General features: G+C 41.4%; 1 protein-coding gene across 1 annotated transcript in view; it reads right to left on the bottom strand.

Annotated features, from left to right (window-relative positions):
- Positions 1–12984: 12984 nt before the first annotated feature.
- The window catches only part of LOC139649407 (anosmin-1-like), a 30985-nt gene continuing 21630 nt past the window's right edge, over positions 12985–22339 (bottom strand). Inside the window, exons 9-15 of the mRNA XM_071525796.1 lie at positions 20443–20569; positions 18391–18498; positions 16958–17046; positions 15476–15647; positions 14269–14504; positions 13686–13839; positions 12985–13034 (exon numbers count right to left, since the gene is read on the bottom strand). Of these exons, the coding sequence (XP_071381897.1) occupies positions 12985–13034; positions 13686–13839; positions 14269–14504; positions 15476–15647; positions 16958–17046; positions 18391–18498; positions 20443–20569 (936 nt within the window). The remainder of the gene's footprint in view (positions 13035–13685; positions 13840–14268; positions 14505–15475; positions 15648–16957; positions 17047–18390; positions 18499–20442; positions 20570–22339) is intronic.

Here is a 22339-nt window from a genome sequence, read left to right as displayed (position 1 = left end):
CCATAGCTGCTACCTGCGTCATTTTGTGACATCGGAACCTAAATTATCTTTCTGGTTTCAGCACAAAACAGTATCCAAAGCCGGAGCCTTCACTGTGCCATAACATCACATTGTGAACATTTTGGGCGCGGGTTGACGTTGAACACCTTTACAGCAGGAATGTTGCAGATAACCTTTTCAGGCGCATTATGATGCAAATTTGAGTCCGATAACAGCCAAACAGCGAGAGCTACAGCTATCACTGCTTCTTTTTACCCCGCGTTCGGCGGATAGCGAAGGACAGGCTCGACGTAGGGAAAGTCAGGTTTAAAAAAACAGGTTGTGATCTTTTCACTCTGACCCCCAGCATGGAAGCGCTCTCTGAGAAATGCATTGAGTTACTAGCAAATCATCATGCATCATTTTTCCCTTTATTTGATGCTTCAGCCCAGGGAGAAGCTATGAACTCGATGCATGAATTTGCCTTTTTTTTTTTTTTTTTTTGCTTTGTAGTAGAGGCTGAACCACAACAGATGGCCGATGGCTTTGATTTCCCTCACAGCTATATCAAACGCTCTATAAAACCTAATTGAAATTATGAGACTGCATTCCGGTTGAGGCTGCGGTGCGAGCGCGTAGTCGGGGGCGGGCCTGTGTGAAGCTATACGGATGTATATTTCATGAGAAACGCTTGTTCTCAGAGCGATATATATCCGAGGCTATTTTGTGTTTTTTTTTTTTTTTTTTTTTGCTTTTTTTTCGCCAGACCTCGCCGCTTCCCCACACTGCAGGTCGAAGCCATGAAAGGCATCCGCAGCCCCAAGCCGTTTTTTTTTTTTTTTTTTTTGGGTGGGGGGGGAGGGGAGGAGGGAGAGCTCGCACGTACGAGGGGGGGGGGGGCTTCTGTCAACAGAATTAGGGCAGGGCGCGCACGTGACAGCGGGGAGATACAGATGCACGTGCGGCGAGATAGTCAATACGCCGCATGCTGTGCTGCATGCAATCCCCCCCCAAAAAAAAAAGAAAAAAAAAAAAAAAAAAAAGAAGGAAAAGAAGCACAGGGCCTGATCAAAACGCAGAACGTGAGGACCCTGTGGGCTTTCTGTCGTGCGGAAAGAAACAGCGTGAATTCTTTTTTTTTTTTTTTACACCCCCTCAAAGAGACTCGTACTGCATTCTCAATATCTTGTGAGATTGAAAATAGACCCATGTGATGTTTGTGGGTTTTTTTTTTTCGAAAGATAAGGAATCTTAGGCGTAACTTTTGCCCACGTCTCTTTGATTTCGCTTGTGGCGTGATTCGCATTGAACGATGTTTTATATCTGCGTGTGTTTGTTGGTTGATTGTTCACAGCAGACTACGAGAATCGGGGGCTAATTAGAAGGATGATCCATACTGACATTTTGACTGTGCGCTCATGTTGATTTCATTTGGCTATGGGAAGGACGTGCAAAGGTTATGAGCGTTCACTTAGAGGCCAGTTGTTTTGGCTCGGGTCCTGGCCAAGACCGAGGGAGCTTTGCGGCTGCAGTCAATTTCCAGACTCCAAGTTCTAGTTTCATACTTAAAGTGGTAATCCCCGAAATCTTGTTTTTTATTTAGTCTCCATCTTTGGGGTGAAACGCTCATTGCTGTGGTGTTTTTTTTTTTTTTTCCAAAATTTGTCTTCATTTTCTGTTGCTCAGCGCTCACTGCTGTGGTGTTTCTGCACTGCACTTCCCAGAGATGTCACCTGTCAATCAAACGGTGTGGGCGGGGCTTGCTTTTCCTTGTGGATGCCGTTTGAGTTTCTCTTTTCTCTCTCTGTTCAGGTGGCTATCGCTGCTCATGCTAACTACCCAGTTCTTCTTCATCTGTTTATTCCAAACAAACCGGGTTAGGGTTCAGGTAAAACGCATCACTTCCTGTGTGCCAGAGGTTTTTTTCCCAGGTAAAGAGCTACCAGACACCGGCTGTTTAGAACAGACAATGGAAAAGCTTTCACGACCTGGCTGTATTGAATCACTGTTGTGTTACAGCAATTAGATAGACCGGAGCAAAAGGGACATTTATTAATATGAAAATGTCATGGGTTGTTACTTTAATTTGCCTGTGACATATGAGCTGCAGAATATCTCTTTATCTATTGTGTTATGCGGCGTCATTTAATTTCAGCCCAGCAACTGTCAACAGTAAAAATGGCTCGCTCTGAAGCCCACAGTGCCAGACACACTACATTTTCTCTCCATCCTGATTCTACTAGTCCACACACCGAACCACTAAAGAAGCGTGTATTGTACGCAAAATAAATCCCGGGCCTCCTCACGCATCAACCACTGCGTCGTTTTTTTTTTTTTTTTTTCCGAATTCGTTCCGGGCCCCCCCCCCTCGAAGACGGGCGGGCCCCCGTTGAGCTCGGTGTTCGCCTTGCCCACCGGCCCCCGCCCCCGCCCCCGCCCCCCGGCGTGCACGGAGGTGTAAATGGATGCTTAAGCGCTCTGAGAAAAAAAAAAAATTCCTTCAGCTCTCATTCAGCCGCACTCGGCGAGACACGTTTGACTCGGTACCTCATGGAGGGGAGCACCGAAATGGGAGGGGGGGGGGAGAAGAAGGAGAAGTGTGTGTATGAGTGAGCGGGGATGTGTGTGTGTGTGTGTGTGTGTGTGTGAGGAAAACACACCCCGAGGAGGAGATCAGAACATATCAACACCTCATGGTGGAACAAACAACTTCATCATTTCACTTCAGCACTGCGGGTGTGAATTGATGGCTCTGGAGCTGCCGCGTCCATTATTTCGCAGCTTCAATATGCCCCATGTATACTGTAAATAATTCATGTTGTGCCTAAACACGATTATGACACCGTCGATTTCGACTTGCAAAAACAGTGCTTTTTTTTTTTCTCTTCCGTTGGATGCCATTAAGCTTTCAACACGTCAGCCACCGGTGATTTCAGGTTATCAGGCCCCAGAAAAACCTCAGACAGGAGGCTGCGAACGCATTTACGCTACACCTGTGAACCGCGGCTTTAAAAAGTAATGATATGAGGTGTCTACCCAGCCGCTTCCATATTATGCACAGTGTGTGTGTACAGTGGGTGTTAAATAAACATTTACTGTACTCATATTTGCACAATCAATCCCATGATGTTACCTTGAAGGCTGGTTTGCGAGTGATGGAGTGGTAAATCAAAAGGGTGGTAAACTATATCCAGTTGGTGATCCACCAATATCAACAAAAAACAATTCTATTTTCAGAAAAGCCTCCTTAAAATACCATACGTCACCCCAAACAAGCAAAAAATGTCCACTATATCAGTGGTTCTCAACGTGGGATCCGGGGACCACAAGGGGTCCTTGAGGGGGTTCCAGGGGGTCCCCAGAAAAATGATGAATTGTTAAACTTCAGCATTATTTAATTTACATGAAGTTAACACAATTAGAGAATGTAGAAGAATGACTGTTTTGATCATAGTTTCTCTGTTATCTCTCTACCTACAATACAGACAGTCATGGAATTCTGGACAAAATCATATCTAACAATAAAAATATTGTCAGATTTGGGTCCGAGAGACAAAATCGCATCAAATGGGGGTCCGTAGCTCTTATGTGGACTAAATTAGGGGTCCTTGATATGAAAAAGGTTGAGAATCACTGCACTATGATATAATGGTACAGTAAAAATTCCAGCTTTGGCAACTGTTTTGAACTGATATCAGAGAGATATTTAGATTTGGTACATGTGTAGATCATCAAAAGGTCAGGACAGGTGGAGGTAACATCCCGTTCAATCAGTGTTTCGAGCATTAGGAACATCATTACTCTTTCTGTCAAATATGATCAGTAAGCATTGAATATGACAGTGGGTTGCCCAAGTTGTTGATTGGCAAATGCCTGAATGGCGGCGGCGTTTAATTGGAACCATCAGTCTAAACACGCCATGCCTGGAAGTGAGTTAAGGCTTTGCCAATAATGTCTGCAGCTGATCTTTGAGCACTGGAGACAAGTCACTCCTGCATCGATAAACCCTACACCTGCATGCGGTGCTGACGTATGGTGTTTGCAGGGTGGCATAAATATCAAAAATTCATAATCAACTGCCATCGGCGGCATGCAGAGGAGCCGCAGCGCTTTCAATCAATGACTAAGAGACAACAATAACATCCCTTGACGTGTTTGGCTTTTAATATTTGATGGAAATTGCATTAGTCATGATGAGAGCAGATGAAATCTATACAACCGCGATGCGAGCTAGCTCCGAGGCGCCCGGTCCCACTAGCGGCAGCCGCGTAAGGCTAAATGAAGCGGACAGTTTCTAATTCGGAGACGTACAGGAAAACACGGCATTAGCATTTTGGGAGAGGGGAAGTGGGAAATGAGGGCAGCCTCCTCTACTATCTTGACAGCTCTGATGTATTTGCAAAAACCGAGAGGAGGCTTTCTTTTTTCCTTATCGGCGCGCGGATGCCTGTGTGCAAACAGACGTAGATGCATGGATTCGGCTTAGTGGGACAGAATGACAAGTTATGGGTTTATTTGCATGAATGGAAATGATATTCCATAGATGCATTCGGATGAGGGTTTGACTGATTATTCATAATTGATTAAAAAGAAAAAAAACATACGCCACATTATAGGCACGGGTAATGAAATCCTCACATTTGATGCAGTACGTATAGGGTCAGCTGTCTGTTTTTCAGGCAGTAGATGGTTTGGTGTAGCGTGGCACAACTCAGCATGGCACAGAACTGACTGGACAGGTTTTTTCACTTCACAAATTATTAGGACTCTACCCAGTGTTATGCTGTGCGCCCTTTTGTGCAATCAACATCTCAGTTTTCTCAAGGCTTTGAAACCCTTCTTTAAAGCTGCAATACGCAACTTTTTCAACTTTTTCGACTTTAAATTAACAATGAGTAAACACATCAGTCTGTGTGTTTGCCTGAAATTGGCTTTGGGGAGTACACCATTATGGCCGTGGCTAGCAGTGAGCTGGTTGTGGCGACATCCCTATGTTCCCTCAGCCTCATGCTCCCTCAGCATCAGAGGGTTAGGGTTAGGAGTAAGGATTAGGGGTTAGGGGTTAGGGTTAGGGGGCGAAAGGGGCGAAAACATTACCTCATTGGAGGAGGTACTGATCTGAGGGAACATAGACACGCTCCCGTTGTGGCTATCAAGGTGAGGCTATAGTGGCCACAGAGCAGTCACAGCAACAACAACAACGGAGGAAAGCAGTAAGAAACGAATGGTGAACATTAGCATTATTTTTCCACGCTGCCACCGTTTGGAAGAGACAAAAGAGCAACACAGAGCTAGCTTGCATACTGCTTGTTTACAGGCTAGAAACCTAGCTAACTAACTAGTTAGGTTTAGGTTTAGGCCTGAACAATTAATCGAAATTTTATCGAAATCGCAATATGGCCTACTGCAATTTTCAAATCGCAGGAGGCGCAATATTTGTTAAAGGCGAAATGTGTGTCAAAATAGCATTTTAAATGAAATATTATGGTGCTGCAGAGATGTCCTGGCCTACACATCATATTCTACAGACTTAAGAAAACATCTTTGTTTGGTACAGATCCCCACAAAAATCACACCATAATCATTTGAATACGTTTTTCAATGAAAATGAGAATAATGATGTCAAAATTATCATTTCCTCTAATATCGCAAATTATATCGCAATTGCAATATCAGTCAAAATAATTGCAATTTATATTGATATTTTTTCAAAATCGTTCAGCCCTAGTAGTGATGCTAGATTATCCCAGTTCATCAAACAGCTCATCAAGGTGAGTGACGTGTTGGAGCCGAAGTTGACCAACTGAGGGCGGGACTAACAATACAGCTCCTGCCTCAAAGCTAAAAGTTCATAATGTAGTTAACCTGTCTTCTCCATTCTCCATCTACGTCTCACCATCATGGATGAAGTGGATTTGATAAGTGAAATCAATATGGAACTATAGCTTTCACCTGGATTCATGTGGTCAGTATTTTATGAAAGGAGCAAGCACTCCTATGTTTTTTTGCACAGTGTAGTTTACTTTGAGCATTTTCAAAGGGCTGCAACTACAGTGGAGATCAGCCGGAGAAGGATCGATTACAGTAGGAGTATCCTTTGTAAGGCCTCTTCCAGCTTCCTCAGTGCTGGATAGTGATTCGATGGATCCCCCAAGGATCTGAAGTGTTGGATCAGCCATGGAACACAAATCAGCATTACGAAAACTGCCAGACAGTACTTCTTCAAAGACAGCATCGCTCAGATCTTGGGGGGATTATCGCACGCAACTGTGTTTTTTTTTTGTGTGTGTGTGTGTTTGTGTGCGTGCGTGCATGCGTACGTACGCGCACGCTTGCACACGCATGTGATTGCACTCCCCCTTGTATCTACTCCACACACTCCCAGCTATTTTTCACAGTCCATCTGCTTTAACACTTCAGCCAATGTGGAGGAAGCGGCTGATGAGGAGGATGGGAAATGAAGGATTGAGTGTCACACTTTATTTAACTTAGCGTCTCTTCAGAGCTCCGGTTTAATATCTACAATGATGGCAAAGGCTTAGAGCCAACAAGGGCGTGAAGCTTTAATTTTCTGCACTTATCGTTTTTTCCATGTGAAATATGTTGAACGACCATGAACATAATGTCCCAAGCATAGCCTGGTGGTACAAACCAATGGAAAAGTCAGCTCGCGTTCCATCATTTCACATCTTTTTTATTATTTCCATGGTGACAAAACAGGGGTTATTACTAAATCTGCGTCTCGGGAGAATGCCGTCTCCCCGACAAGGCGACCCAATCCTGCGCTTGAATCAATACCCATCATCTAATGAATAGGCTGGAACACCTACTGGACTGCATTTATGTGGATAGTAACACAGAGATCAATGAATCCAAGGTTGTTCTCAGCTCTGTGGCTCACTTCGCTGACCAATGATTCTCGACAATGACCGGCCGCGAATAAACTCAACCCAATTAGGCCGCCGGGCGCCGAGACCAGGGGAACGCGCGAATGAACGGTTCGTCTCCGCCGCTCTAGCCTCGAACAAAAGATGTTTTTCCCCTCCATGTCCCCTCGAGGACATGCAAATGATGAAACGAGGTTGTCTCCGTGCCCGTTCTGCTCTCTGTGGGTTTTCCACGGCCGTGATATATTGATAGGAGGTGAACTCCGACTGACGGACCTCTACATCCATTCTAACTGCCTTACCTTGGGTGCAACGGCTGCTGCTGCTGCCAATGCCTCTGGTTCCTATTAAATATCCGTGTATGCCTTATTATTAAGCCAGTGTATGCACCCTTCTCTCTCGCTCTTTCAGAGGATGAGTCATTTCTGTCTCTCACTTCAGATCTCTGTCTCTTTTCCCCGCTGACAACTGAGTTAATCACCTTCGACACTGTATTTCGAAACACCGGGAAGGAACGACTGGAAGTTGACATTTCGTTGTCCTTCTCCAGTATCTGATTGGGCTTCATTGATTTGCTCCCCCCCCCTGCATGGGATTCACCAACGGTTTGCAAACACCATAACATATAGTTTCTAAGAAGGAATAATGGATAGAACCTTCAGAAACTGCTCGAACCAGCTACAAGGTAAAAGCACTCTACACATGGTACATTCTTAAGAAAAAGGGCTCTTTAAAGTAGTAGAAAAATGGTTTAGGCTTGTGCAATAGCAGAAACCTTTTTGGTGCTGTAAAGAAGAACCTTATGGAAAAGTTCTCTATAGCATGATGCTCAAATTGTCCAAAATTAATTCTTCATGGTACTGTATAGAAGCATTTAAGAATGCATGAAACGCTCCAAACCAGAAGTAGTAAAGCTAGACTCGGCAACTTCGCACGTTGGCGACCCCAAATGGCAGTGAGAGGCAACTGCTTTAAAAATTTGAACTTCAATACCCCAAAATCCTTTAAGGTGACGTCAGTAAACAGCATGCTCATGTTAACCAACCCAGCGGCTGTGTGATGCTTTGTACCAAAGGAAACCAAAGAGACGAGAGAGGAAAAGATCTAACGCTGGTGAGTCCAGCTTCCTCGCTGCTCACTGCTGTTTAGGAGACAGTTTGGATTTCACTCTTAAGTTTTGATTTGTCACTTTCTGTGGGCGGAGATGTGTCCATACCCGACACCAGAATTCTATGTGGGCGAAATCTACCGCATCTCAGTTAGTGGGGAAGGAAGGGACGCTCTACTCTGCTGCAGCCCCACTTTGTGATTGACGGCTGGAGTTTTACATAAAAATCTTGCCTAGTGCAGCTTTATCTTTTTATGGACCTTTAATAGATCTAGCTAGAATGTGGATGCTTTGGAAGATTTCATACACTCTCATAAAGGTTTTATACACACTCTAACAAATAGGGTTCTTTATAGGATCAGGAAATGGTTCTAAGGTGCTATGAGGAACCCTTTTAGACTGCATAAAATGCTCCAAATCAGCAGGATTAAAGGAACTTTTTAAGAACCACAATGGGGTCTTAATTCTGGTTTGCCTTCTTTTTTATTTTAACAAATCAGAGGGTTCCATATAGAGCCAAAGAACCCTTAAAGAACCCTCCTTTTTTCTTTGTGCAGAGTCATTCGGGCAATGGTTGTAAAGTACATTACTAAAATGGTTCTTTATAGCACCGTAAAGGTTCTCTTGTATGTACAGTAAAAAGATTTAAGGGTTTCTGAAAGAGTTTTGTGACTGTCCAAGAGATGCTGGTAATGTAGAGCTCTACTTGTTAAGCCTGTGCAGTGTATACTGCGGTACTACATATCTTTGAACATGACCATACTATAAAAAATGAGTTATAACGCTGTTTCGACATAACGCTACGGTAGATCGTCTGCACCCTGCTGCCATAAACGTATGCGCTCATGTATTTCATGTGCGTGGCATTTGCGATAAATCATCTTGCGTGTTCTGCTGTACCCGAAAACAACGACAAATATAAAATACTCTATAAACCCTACCTGGGATTTTTCTCCTTTTGGCCCTTAGATAACCACACACCGAACAAATCATCTGTGGTTTTATTAAAAGGCTAGTGCGGGTCTGGGCTGTGACAAGCTCTGATTTTCTAAGTGGCTGGCCAGACATCATAGTAACTCAGTGTCTGGAGGATATTACGTGCACAGAGAGAGAGGCAGACAAAGAAACAGACAGATAAATAGAGGGGGAGAACAGAGAGGATGGGGAAGGACTTCGCAGCGCGGGGCACATCCCATTAAATTACACTGGAAATTACATTTCCATTTCAAGGTCTTTTTACTCATTAGGAGCCAAGAATTCATTATCAAATCTCCTTGTCCTGCTTTGTCCTTGTAAACTGTTCGCACCGCCACTACTAAGCAAGTAAGTACAGACACAGGACGCTGCTGCCAAAGCAATGCCTGCATGTCATATAGTCAATAAAATCATCATGTGCGGAGCGTTAAAACATTCCTTCAAGTATTACAAGATCGGCAATTCCATTTGGGATATTGTTATCATTAATTACGGTCGTCCAGAGGATCATCAAAGACGAAAGGAATGCCGTGGAGAGAAAAGGGAGACACTCGCAGCTTGAGCGTCTCCCACAGATGTGTACGATCAGATTAAAGTGCATAGTCATAATCAAAAGAATGCATTTCTAACAAACATATAGACATAAAACGTTTCCCGCGACGGCCCCATGCCGGCGCAGCGGGGCTGCCGGCTCATTCCCATTCCTTTAAATGCACATTTCACACGGTCCATTTCAAGAAGAAAACACCAGATCGGCTTTGATGTTTAACACATCAAGAGTCCCGATTTTTCTTCTTTTTTTTTTTTTTTCTGAAACGAGTCCTCTCGACCGGGGCCAAGTTTTTCTGTGTGTTTCGGGAGGGGGGGGGGGGGGGGGGGGTTTGAACACACACCACGCATGAGATGTTGTGCAATATTTCGAAAACATCCAGTGGGATCACCGCCCTTTTGGTGCAAAATCGTTAAAGCGTGCAGTAACGAAGTGCACATTTCCCAAGTAGGTGACCCGTATAGTTCTTGTAAACAATGCAAAATACCCCATGTATCACGTGTAAGACTGATGACAGCTTGTGGAATTCATATCCATCGGTCACATATTGGGGTCAGTGGGGGTCAACTTATTTCAATCCGAAGATTTCGGATTCCGCAAGTATGCATGAATATGTTTTATTATTATTATCCTGGATTTCAATGAGAGTTTTAGTGTCCCATGATGGTCTACATGCTGAGGCTTTTCCACCCTGACAAGAATACAAACACTGAATACTTTGTCTGGCATGACAATGGGCAAATTTAAAGATGGTGAATATCAGCACAAAATATCAGCAGTCAAACCCTAGATGCTGAGGAAGAAGAAAAATTACATTTACATTTCATCCAATTATTCTACACAGTGAATAATTGGCCAGTCTGTCTTCTACAGTCACTCTAAGTACTAGGTATTGACCAGAATAGTCAGTTACCAAGTAATTACATCTGTGACTAAGCAGGTTAATACTTAGAAACAGCTGAATTACTAAAATCACTCACTATAATAACAGGTTTAGGATAGTAAGAGCCCAAAGGTATTAGGCTACACTTTATTAGAAACACCTTCTCTGTTACTAAACTATGATATTGTATCTGTGTTATGGGAATTATGTTGATAATGACCTCGCAAATCACAAGTAATTCAGTTTCTGAGGATTTACAGCTGTAATTACATGGTAACTTACTATTCTTACAATGTATTTACCTGGTAAATACCTAGTCATTATCTTGCAAATACCTAGTACTTATGGTGACTGAAAAAGGAAGGGTTACGGAATCATTTTCTGACCTAGTTGAACAACCAAGTTCTATTCTATTCTATCCTATTCTATCTGTTCTCCCCAGCCCTGCGGCTCTCAGCCTCCTCTCTCAGTTCATCCTTTTACTGTGTTAAACGTATTTAGGCTGGTAGAGGAAAAAGCCCGGACCTTGAAATGTTCATAAATCCTACGTAAAGATGTTTTTTATGCTCCGGGCCAAGCTATTCCTTATCCAAATGGACTTCCCAGCACAGCGCCAGTGTACAGCATTCTCCCCTACATTCATCCTTTTTCATGTTGCATGCAAGTGTTTTAGATGATACTCCATCATGGAGCTACAGTGGGTCTGAGCTGCATTAGCATAAGCAGAGCATTAAGAAGTCAAACTATGGACTTTCAGGGCAGGCTGATGTGCGGAACCAACTATTTTAGTTTTTTTTAAATCTATGTGAAGATTATTGAAAATGTCTTGTATAGGAAGCATGCACACACACACACACAAACCAGACAAGCGAAGATCAGTACGTGGCGGTGCATGGGAATGAGGCATGATGCAATGGTTACTGAGCACTGTGAGAGCTTCTTAGCGGTGTGTGTATGTGTGTGTGTGTGTGTGTGTGTGTGTGTGTGCACATCCACATTACCGCATATCCCCCGGGGCTCTCCAAACCTTTTGTTTGCACACCAACCAAAGAATAATGGAGGTAGAATTAGAGTACAGATCTTTGTTTTCTCATGGCTTTGCTTCTCCCCATAGGAATACAGTCATGGTTACGCCATCATTATAAATTCTCACAGCGCACAAAGGTCACCGCTGGATACAGAAAAAAAAAGACGCTGATGAGAGGAGCAGAAAGAGGAAGATCAAATAATAAGTAGATTAAAAGCGGCGGGTGTTGCAAAGTAGGCTACGCACACATTGACATGGAATTTATCTTTACTTTAAAAAACATCTTTTTACAGGGTCTCTAGAGGTTTAGAAAAGGCTGAGCACACATACAGTAGAGAGGGATTGGGTTTACAGTAGACACTCGTTCAGACACAAATATGCCACAACTAATAAATACAGACAAACAGTATATACAGCATTTACAGAATAGAGGCTATAGGGAGCTACATGTTCTTACCAAACGGGCAAATTAACTTACAAAAACAACAAATCTCATCCTTGAATCCATTTGACAGTTTTTAAAATGTTTTGAAAGGAACCAGGCAATGACACTGACAATGCTAAGGGTGTTTGCATGCAATCCCATTAAACTGACTTATTAAGGGCTACAGCAGGTAATGAACTTAGTTAGCTACTGTATCTACATGCTATTCAGATGGACACCCACATAATACAAACTAGTAGTGAGCTTACTTACACAACAGAAGGGAGCGAAAGGTAAAGTACCATTTCTTTAACTGGCACAACTTGCATCAAACCTTATTGCTGCTTATTAGTGTACTGAATATGGCATTTGTCCTAACATGAGCATTTTTGATTTTATATATTTGTTGTATTTAAAGGTGCTACGTGCATCATTTGTACACATCAATATATATCATTGTCAAATTAATTGTGATTCCTTGGTATAATTACCGTAAACAAATGAGACCATGGCGGAGACGATTGGTCGCCTCTATCTCACACCAGTGGTATTGTTAGCGTTAGCATTTCTCAAAATTACTACATTTCCCAATAAACCTCGTTGCTTCCTGTCCCCCATCCCCCTCCCTTGCGTCTTTGTCTTTACTGAAGAGGATAAACATATTAGAAGTGATTTTTCCATCAACATTTCTCTCCTTCCACCATCTGCCGTTGCCAGAAGCTCTGAAAGCTTTAGCTCTGTTTGCCCTCTTCCTGTTTTGTGCCGTAAAGCAATCCAGCAGATTTCCCGCCAAATCCGAGCTGGTGGCTCACAATGTAAAATGCAGTACAGAGGCCACTAGAGGCTGCTGATCTTCTTGGTGATGGTCTTGTTTGTTTACAGGAATTATACTAATGTCTAAAAATGAATAGTAATGATTTATTGATGTTAAATGCTACATGTAGCACCTTCAATAGTAATCGTGTCTTCAATTACTAGCCCAATCCATCATAGGAAGGACATTGAAATGGTTGTCAGTTGTGAAGGAGAATCCGTCGTCGTCATGAAGCTGGTGAGGCTGCTCTTTGCATTGCGGATTACTGTTCTGTGGATTCTCCGTTATCCTGAGTTTGGGGCGAATCGGTTCATGCAGTCTGATTGGCTACCTGGGCTCAGTGCCTCTCAATCATTGGCTGTTTATGGTGATGCTTCCTCAGTCTGGTTCCTGCATGAGGGGAGATTAGAAATTCATCAATAAAAAAAACAATCTATCAAGTGATGCATATGATACAATATGATAGTGGCTAAAGAAAGTGTTCACCACTGTTGACTTTTTGCACTACAAAATTAGTTTGAAATACATTTATTTGGGATTTCAGTACTTTTTATCATGTATGTATCTATTGTGCATTATGTGAAAGCACAACATTCTAAAAACACAAAAAGCTAGTTTGTAAAAGTACTTGGTGTTGTCACAAATACTTTATAAAATATAGAATTTATTCTTTAACTTTAGGTACATTTTGAATATATTCTTGTTTTAGTATTGCTCTGATTTTACCATTCTTGCTAGGAAGTCGTATAGCAGGTCCCTTCAGTACATCTTAATGGGACTTTAGGGTGAAAGGTAAGGACAGTATTTGATTCAACTTCTCAAAGAAAAAATAAATCATCCTTCCATCACTGTATAGGGAGCACTTTTCACTTTTTTCCTCCAATTTCTTCACTGACTTCCAAAGTAAAATGAGAGAAAAGTACTTTTTATAGCCACTGTATGCCATCAAAGATCAGCACTAAAGATACAGATACTATAATTCACTGTAGATTCCTCAAAGTCACATCCTAATCCTTTTATATTTGAGCTTCCCAGTGAGTCTGTCCTTACTGTGCTTCAGGCTGGTTTGGGACCCAGGGGTCTGGAAGGATCGGCTGGTCGCGGGGCCGTCGCCCTCTGCCGTGATCACCTGGACCTCCAGCCTGTAGAGGCTGGCCGGATGCAGGCCTGGCACCACCAGAATATTATGATCCTGAAAGAGGAGAAGCGGCGAAATGAGAGGAAGAAGCAGAAGACAAGGCTTACGAAATACAGCAGGGTGTCTGAAATCGTAGGGAAACTGCCAGCTAAACAAGAAGCAAAACTGCTGAGATTTGCCTACTGGGAAATTCCACAAATTCTAATCTACAAAATAGCCATGGCAAAAAGCTCACTGAAATATTGCTTGCTACTGCAAAAAAAAAAAAAATGTATTGCATTAAAATGAAAGTCAAATGCCCCCAAATCGATTGTGGATCTCTGAAATAACAGTTGTATACCCTTGGAGAGATTAATCTATTGGCTGAGAAATAAGAGTAAAACTTTTTACAAAATATGCCAACGCTTTATCGATCACACAGAGAACTTTACCTCAAATCGGATTAGCATACACTACAGTTTGTTCCGTATTAGTTCAACTTACTGGGGATAGGATCTGGGACTGGGAGATGAGGCTGTGGGGCAGCTTGTTGTTGTCGTCCTTGCTGTGGCGGTCGGCGGTAGGGACCTCCGCCCAAGTCACCTGGTAGCCGGTGAGCTGCCGGTCGGGCCGGGCCGCGGACAGATCCCAGCTGAAGACGGCCGTCACGTTGCCGCCCCGGACCTCGAAGGACGCCGTCAGGTTCTCCGCCTTGGCCAGGACCTTCTGAGGAGCCTCGGCTGGAGGAACGGGCAAAGAAAAGGAGTAAGAACAGAGAGAATCGGGTGGTATTAAACGTTCAACGCAAGCAAAGAGTCAAGAACATATTAAATCGAAATGCATGGATGAAAGTAGGAAAAAATATGAGTTACAGCATTATGAGGGTGTGTAAAATAACAGTAGAATAAACTGAGATTAAGACAAAAAAATGAATGAAACATGTATGATATACCAAACTATACCAAATATACCAAAAATACAAATACACAAATACAAATGAGAGAGAGTATGGGAGTATGTTAGCAGGATGCCTACAGAAGGCCATACATATGTACATAAAGTAACTGGTAACACTTTACAATAAGTGTTCATTAACCAATGTTAACTAATGCATTTACTAACATGAATTAAGCATGAACAGACATTAACAAAGATGAGTTCATATTAAATGCACAATAAACAACTGCATTAAGTAATGTTGTTATACTTGTTTATTAATGCCAATGTATTCTAATGTAAATAGAAACCCTAACTCTTCATGTATTAAACATATCCTGGCATTAACTAAAGTCATTTAAATCACAACAAACATTACCTAACATGAATAGTGTTTTGTGTGTTATACCAAATGTAGTTTGGTACACTTCACACTTGTAAAATGTAAACTCTTCATGTATTACTTAAACATATCCTGGCATTAACTAAGTAATACGTATTGTTTGTTTAAGTAATGCATGCACATTTAACCTTAAATAATCTTTGTTAATGTTGTTATTCATGTTTAATTGATGTTAGTAAATGCATTAGTTAATGAACACTTAATGTAAAGAGTTACCAAGTAACTAGGTGTGTTGACATGCATTAGATGAAATGAATGAATGAATGAATGAATGAATGAATCATTTGTAACTCCATTAGGATTTTGTGTTGTACACTAAAATCACCACACTATACTGTATATTCTCAAGATGTACGGCTGTAGGTGTCTCACCCACTTCTCCAGAACAAGTGATGTGTTTCAGACTCTTGGCCTGGATGGCGGCACAGGAAGGCGTGAAGAAGCTGGTGCTTTCTGCCAGAGGGCGGCTCTTCCTGCCGATGGGCTGCAGGACGACTTTATACTTACAGGAGAAGAGCAGGCCCTGCAGGCTGGCGAAGCTCTCCTGGGACCAGACAGCGACAAAGACAATTACTAGAGGGCCTCCTTTCCACCTGCCGTTAATATCCGTCTCCTGTCTGGATTGTGTCTAGATCTAATCTACCTGGATTGCATTTACACCTGCCGTTAAAATGCACCTCCTGTATACACGCACTGAAATCAGGTTTCTGTTTCCCTCGCCAAGAAAAACAAAGCTGTTGCTACCTCGCCTTACAACCAAGTTTCAAGTCTGTTATGTATCAATGCAAATACATTTTGTAAGGTTCTTTGCATCGTATGCTCATGTTTTCTTTTTGGAATTTGTGGTTGGTTATACTAATCATGCAGTCACCCATTGCCAATCAGTAAATAAATGAAAAAGCCTTGGCGTACATTGACAGTCCTGGAGACAAATTTGTAAAGCAAAGATAGTTGGATATACACACCAAATTAAATTTAACTTTAACGTCTGAGTGAGATATATGTCTGGTTATTAAAATGTTTAATTTTGACCCGGAATTGTAGCGCCCCCACTTGGCCAATCAGTGAAATCTCCGCGTCATTTCCGCCAATTTTGTCAACATCCAATCTGCAGTGTCTGAGACATGGTGACAGATGAACAAATCAGCAAACAAATGGAGGGAGGACAATTCAGAGTTCCCCCAATTTCATTATGGGGGACAAAAATATCAAAAGACCCCCCTTTATAGCTGCCATTAATGTGCTTTTAATATATCATAAGTTGTGTCTAGATATGATTTAGCTGGATTACATTTACACCTGACATGTTATCTTTGCTGCCTGCTGGAGTTGCATGCATCTTCTAGTTGGATCTGCGTGCAAAAGTTCCATTTACGTAGTCTCTATATGTGGATTGGAGATGAATTGCATTTACACTTTGTTGTTCATGAGGCCAAATGCGTCTCTGACCACCTCTGGTTTGGATGATTTGATCTTCAGTGCATCTTGGGTGCATTTTCACCTGGATTTGATGCGTTTTTGAAAACAATCTGATCACCCAGCACTAAGGTTGGGTATTGTTAGGATTTTACCGATTCCGGTGCCAGTTGCCAATTCTTCTTATCAATCCGATTCTTTATCGATTCCTGCTGTATCATTTTCAGGGGTAAACGACTACATATTAGTGGAGTTAACTTTGTTTTATTACACAAGACAGACATTGCTGTGTGGAGTTACTTTTGCCTCAGGAACCAGGACGAAATTGGAACCAGTTCTAGATACCCAGCCCTACCTAGGATGCGGACTAATGCCAAGAGTGAGAGCAGAGTACAGGTCCATCGTTCTTTCATACAGTAACCATGTAGTGGTTGTTACCTGTGTGATGATCTTCTCCACGGGTCTGGTGCGGTTGTGTGCACAGTACTCCGGTCCCCACTGGACTCGGTATCGTTCAACAGAAGGGTCTGAGCAAACGACAAGAGGTTCGTACAATTACCCTCCTGCAGCAGCAGTTACCCAACGTTGAAGGGATTTACTTGACTTGGCAACCTATTAGTTGACACTAATATGACCCAAGCATGTGTATACACTTGTTCTCTCTGTAGCTGAATGTGCTGTTTATGTCTTGGCTGGAAACAGAAGAGATCCTTGATCCCTCTCATTTTTTTTTAAGCCTTTGATTATACGGGCTAGGTTTACTGAGCTCTGTGTTCTTTTCCATTAACACCCTGCTTCACATTCATACAGTTACACCAATTCACACTGGGAGCTGCCCAGTACAAACACAGTCTTCTGCTGGTGGCCACTGAGCAGCTCCACTGGAGCAGTTGAGGATTAAATACTTTGCTCAGAGGCACATCCGTACAACAGTAGTTGTTGAGGGAGGGGTTAGGGTCACTTTGTCCATACAGTTCAGAGATTAGAACTGGCAACATTCCAGCCAGATGCCTGCTTAATAAAAGTAACTGATTAGATTAGACCACTGATTCTCAACCTTTTTCATATCAAGGACCCCTAATTTACTCCACATTAGGGCCACGGACCCCCATTTGATAAGATTTTGTCTCTTCAACCCAAATCTTTTATTGTTAGATGATTTTGTCCAGAATTCCATGACTACCTGTATTGTAGGTAGAGAGATAACAGTGAAACTATGATCAGAACAGTCATTCTTCTTCATTCTCTAATTGTGTTAACTTCTTGGAAATTAAATAATGCTGAAGTTTAACAATTCATCAATTTGCTGGGGACCCCTTGGAACCCCCTCAAGGACCCCTGGTGGTCCCCAGACCCTATGCTGAGAACCACGGGATTAGACTACATTACATTAGATGAAACTTGAATGATTTCTGTGGCGGTATTAAAAAAGGTACTGAACTGTGCTGAACTGTTTAAATAAAAGGTTAAATGAAATAAATATAGACAAAAAGGGAAGCAATAAATAATTACCTGAGTCAATGCACAGTGTGCTACCAAGCAAGATTACATGTTGTGGCATACTGTACCTCAGTGAAGAGCCAGAATAAAAACCACAGCATCACAGATGCTGTCTAACCAGCGCAATTCATGTTCATACATGTGTGGGCGGTTTACAAATACTGTACATCACACTGTATCATCTTCATTTCATCTTCTTTGTATCGTGGTGTAATTATAGATGATTGGCCTTTGAAACGCACGATAAGCTTTGTGTTGTTTATATAACTGACAGGGAGGTGGTTTACATGTCAGGGGAAGAGGGATTTTCTCCCTCATTGATGTTGTCACTCCCACAAAACACTCACACACCACCTACTGTACATACATACCTGTGCTGCTCTGCCAGTAAACACGGACATGGAGCTGCCCGTCCTGGTAAAATGGCGTGCCGACGTCCAGTATGTCTGCTGGAAGGTTTACTGGCGTGGCACTGGTGGCTTTAAAACAAGATAAGATGAAACTTTAAAGGTCCCATATTATTCAGTTTTCATTATATGTTTTCAAATCTACTATGGCTCAGGATAAGAATAATGTTCTTCATGATGTTTTGCAAATAAATGCTGTTTAGTTAAAAGTTGATTGAATTAGTTCAATTAAATGAATTTGAAGACTAAGTCCTCACATTGGCCGACAACAGCAGCTCCTTAATTAGAATACTTCTAAATGAGGTAAACCTGCCAAGTGGAGCCTTTCTAATTCAAATGCTACAAACTGGCCTGACTGGAAGAATTTCAGTAAGTCTTTACTGAGGGAGCCAATCAGGACCAAGTCCAGTTTCCTGGAATTAGTTTGCAACTGCCTGGAAAAATTGATGGATTTTTGAAAATGCATTAACTTTGAATGTAACCACTCAAACAAAATGTTAACAATATCTTCATAAAATGACTGTGATCATATATAAATATATCAATTGATGAAATTTTGAATTCCTATAATATGGGACCTTTAATGGTCCCCGTGGGGAAATTGGGTCATTGTAGCAGCATTGTAACAGTAATAGGATACATTAAAAAAACATGATATACACAAGAATGGACCAATTGAAGGGTATTAAACATAATTAAACTGACATTTACAACACCATGTTAAGTAGAAATATAAGAATGAAAAGAATGAAACAAATAAGTTCCAGGATGCATGTAAAGAGGGCAAAAAAACAGCAGCGAGGCATACAGAGCCAAAGAAATGAATGAAAAATATGTACGATATGGAAATGAATATGTGAATTTACAGCTCATGTACGTGTGCAAAATATGCATCATATTTGCATTCACAAGTCTACAAAAGGCCATATATGCACAGAAATTTTAAAAACTATTCACCTTATCAGCTACTGTTATACAACTCCCTTCAACTATTCATGTTATCGTTCAAAAGCAGTAAAAGCAGTTTCCATCACTTTGTAATGATGCATTCATTGAAATCACAAGATTAATTTGGTAACACTTTACAATAAGGGTCACTAAGTTAAGGGTTAGTTAATGCATAATAAGCATTAACTAACCCTTAATTAACAGTTAACTAATGTGTAATTTACTAATGGTGTTCATGTTAACTAAGGTATTAATTTATACATTATTTAATAGTTTATAAAGATGACTATTAAAGAATGTATAAATTAATACCTTAGTTAACTTGAACACCATTAGTAAATGATTACCAGACACATTAGTTAACTGTTAATTAAGGGTTAGTTAATGCTTATTAAGTAACTTAGTGACCCTTATTGTAAAGTGTTACCATTAATTTTTATATTTGTTATAAAACATCTATTATCTTTTTCATAATGTCAGGCTATTGTCAGGCTGTTATTATTACTAATGTCGGGAGGTTTTTAAAGGAATACCTTGACATTTTGAATCATAGTTGGGGATTTTTATTCTCCATTCATACTGTGGGAAATGTGTGAGCTTGGAATTAATCTATCTGGGTGGAGTGCAACTCTGAGATATTCATCATCAAAGATTTGACATACCAGCTGGCAAAACTGTTATGTACTTTCTGTCTTTCAACTTATCCCCAGAGGGTTCATAAAAAAAATAATAACACCACTGAAGCATAAAAGTAACATTTAAACATTGTGAATGTGGATAATTTGATTTTGATATTCCAAGTTCACAATGTTGTTGTTGTGGACGTAAAATGGCTTGCTAGCAGTCATTGTTAGCATTCCTGATTGAAACCAAGGGGCAGTCGATGCAGGAATGCTGACCACACCAACATGCCATTTTAGGGAAACTGAAATGGAGGAAAAATAATAAAACCTTGTAGTAGAAATGGAGAAAGTTTCCTTTACAATGTGACAAGAGGGAAAATAGCTAACTGAAGTTCAAAATGTCAAGGTCTCCTGTTTTTGTTATGGCTAATGTCTGCTAGCTTACTGCGCTGTGTGGTGAAGTGAAGGACGGCTCTGGGCCCCTTGAGTTGAGTTTGTCCCCAGTAGGAAACGGCCTGGACCTCCACACTGTAGCTCCTATTAGACCGCATACTGTCCAGCTCCACTTGGCTCTGCACACACACATACCCCCACACACACACACATACAGAGGAACCAATACACAAGTGAACATGTGAAGTAGGAATACAGCATTTAGCGTGCAACTCTTATTCACTTTCTGTGAACCAGAGTGTATCATTTGCTAAATTAAAAAAACAACTAGAAAGAACCTGAAAATGATTGAGATCAAAGTGAAGGGAAAGTCGAGGTGTGTGTTCATGAAATTTCCTTTTCTCACCTGTCATTTTGGCCATTCAAAGATATAAAATTGCCTCAGGTGGCGGCATTAAGAACCTCACTGACAACTTCATTGTCTGCCACTTGCAGCTTAATGGTTTGTGGCTTATCCACTGGGAGAAGCCCCAAAAACAACAGCCAGTCAGGAAATGCGATTGGCCTACATGTCAGGGCAGGGAAAGGCTATGGGCCAGTTTGATCTGACATAAATTTTCCTTTATGTCAGATCTCAGAGCCTGGGCGTCCTGCTGTGCGTCTGCCTTTTCTTTTATAGGCATCGAGAAGAACTCTTTTAGCCCAAGAGGAGGCTTTTTGGATCTTTCATTTCAAAAGTCTTTACCCAAATGGAATAAATGAGGAATGTAATTTTAAACGTTCCTTTAAATGTTGTAATGTTCTTGTCAGTAAGGTGGGACTCTACATCCTTAAAAGGACTGAACTCCTGTGGGCCTCATACAGGTGAAAGGAGTTTTATAAAATATTGGTGTAATTGGTCTGTGGGCCCTGAGGTGGCCATTTTGAATGTCATGAACTGTATTCATGGTCCGTTTCATCCTGATGAAGGCAATTAAAGCTGAAACCTGTTAGTTTTAATATTAAAGCGTAGTCTATTTTTCTCCAAGAGTAGCTGAATTGACCTTATTCACGGCGGCCATTTTGAACACTTGGGTGGGAAAGTCTACCCAGAAGATTGGCATACTGTATGTAGGCTATAAAACTAGAGTTACTTCAACACGTAAGTGAGGACTTCAGATAGACTTGACAGTTATCAAATTAGTTAGCAATCTCAGAAACAACCACAACAACTGCTTGAATTTAGCAGGGAAGTTAGTTAGCTAGCTTACTACTAAGTAAGCTACTAGCTAGCTAGGCTGTAGATTCTGATAGCTAGCGATAATGGGAAATATATATTAAAATATGAACCTATATACCTCCAGATTCTTGAGATCCATTTGTTTTGAATATGTCTTTCTAAGGGAATCTGTGAAATGATAAATGTTTATGATGTGTGAAGGGACGTAGCTGGGCTACACTTGCTCTTCCAGTTAGTTTCTCACCCTGAGTGTTCAAAATGGCCACCATGTGAATGTCAATTATTTCATTCAGATGTCAGACCTAACATAAACTGAAAAGTCTGAATGTAATGCTCTTATTTGCAATGCCACTGTTACAGATCAGTAACAGGAGGAGAATTAACATAGTCTATACTATTATTTCACTCTACAAGACCTGCCTCGCACATACCATACACTACATCAGTGGTTCTCAACGTGGGGTCCGGGGACCACCAGGGGTCCTTGAGGGAGTTCCAGGGGGTCCCCAGCTAATTGATGAATTGTTAAACTTCACCATTATTTAATTGAAAAGAAGTTAAAACAATTAGAGAATGTAGAAGAATGACTGTTTTGGTGATAGTTTCACTGTTATCTCTCTACAATACCTGACAGTCATGTAATTCTGGACAAATTCTCAGATTTGGGTCTGAGACACAAAATGTCATTAAATGGGGGTCCGTGGCCCCAATGTGGACTAAATTAGGGGTC

This window comes from Centroberyx affinis, unplaced genomic scaffold (assembly GCF_046629955.1).
Source record: "Centroberyx affinis isolate AG114_WGS23_722 - 3 ecotype Tasmania unplaced genomic scaffold, CSIRO-AGI_Caff_v1 ptg001338l_1, whole genome shotgun sequence".
NCBI lineage: Eukaryota > Metazoa > Chordata > Actinopteri > Beryciformes > Berycidae > Centroberyx > Centroberyx affinis.
This window is presented reverse-complemented; position numbering and strand designations above follow the sequence as displayed.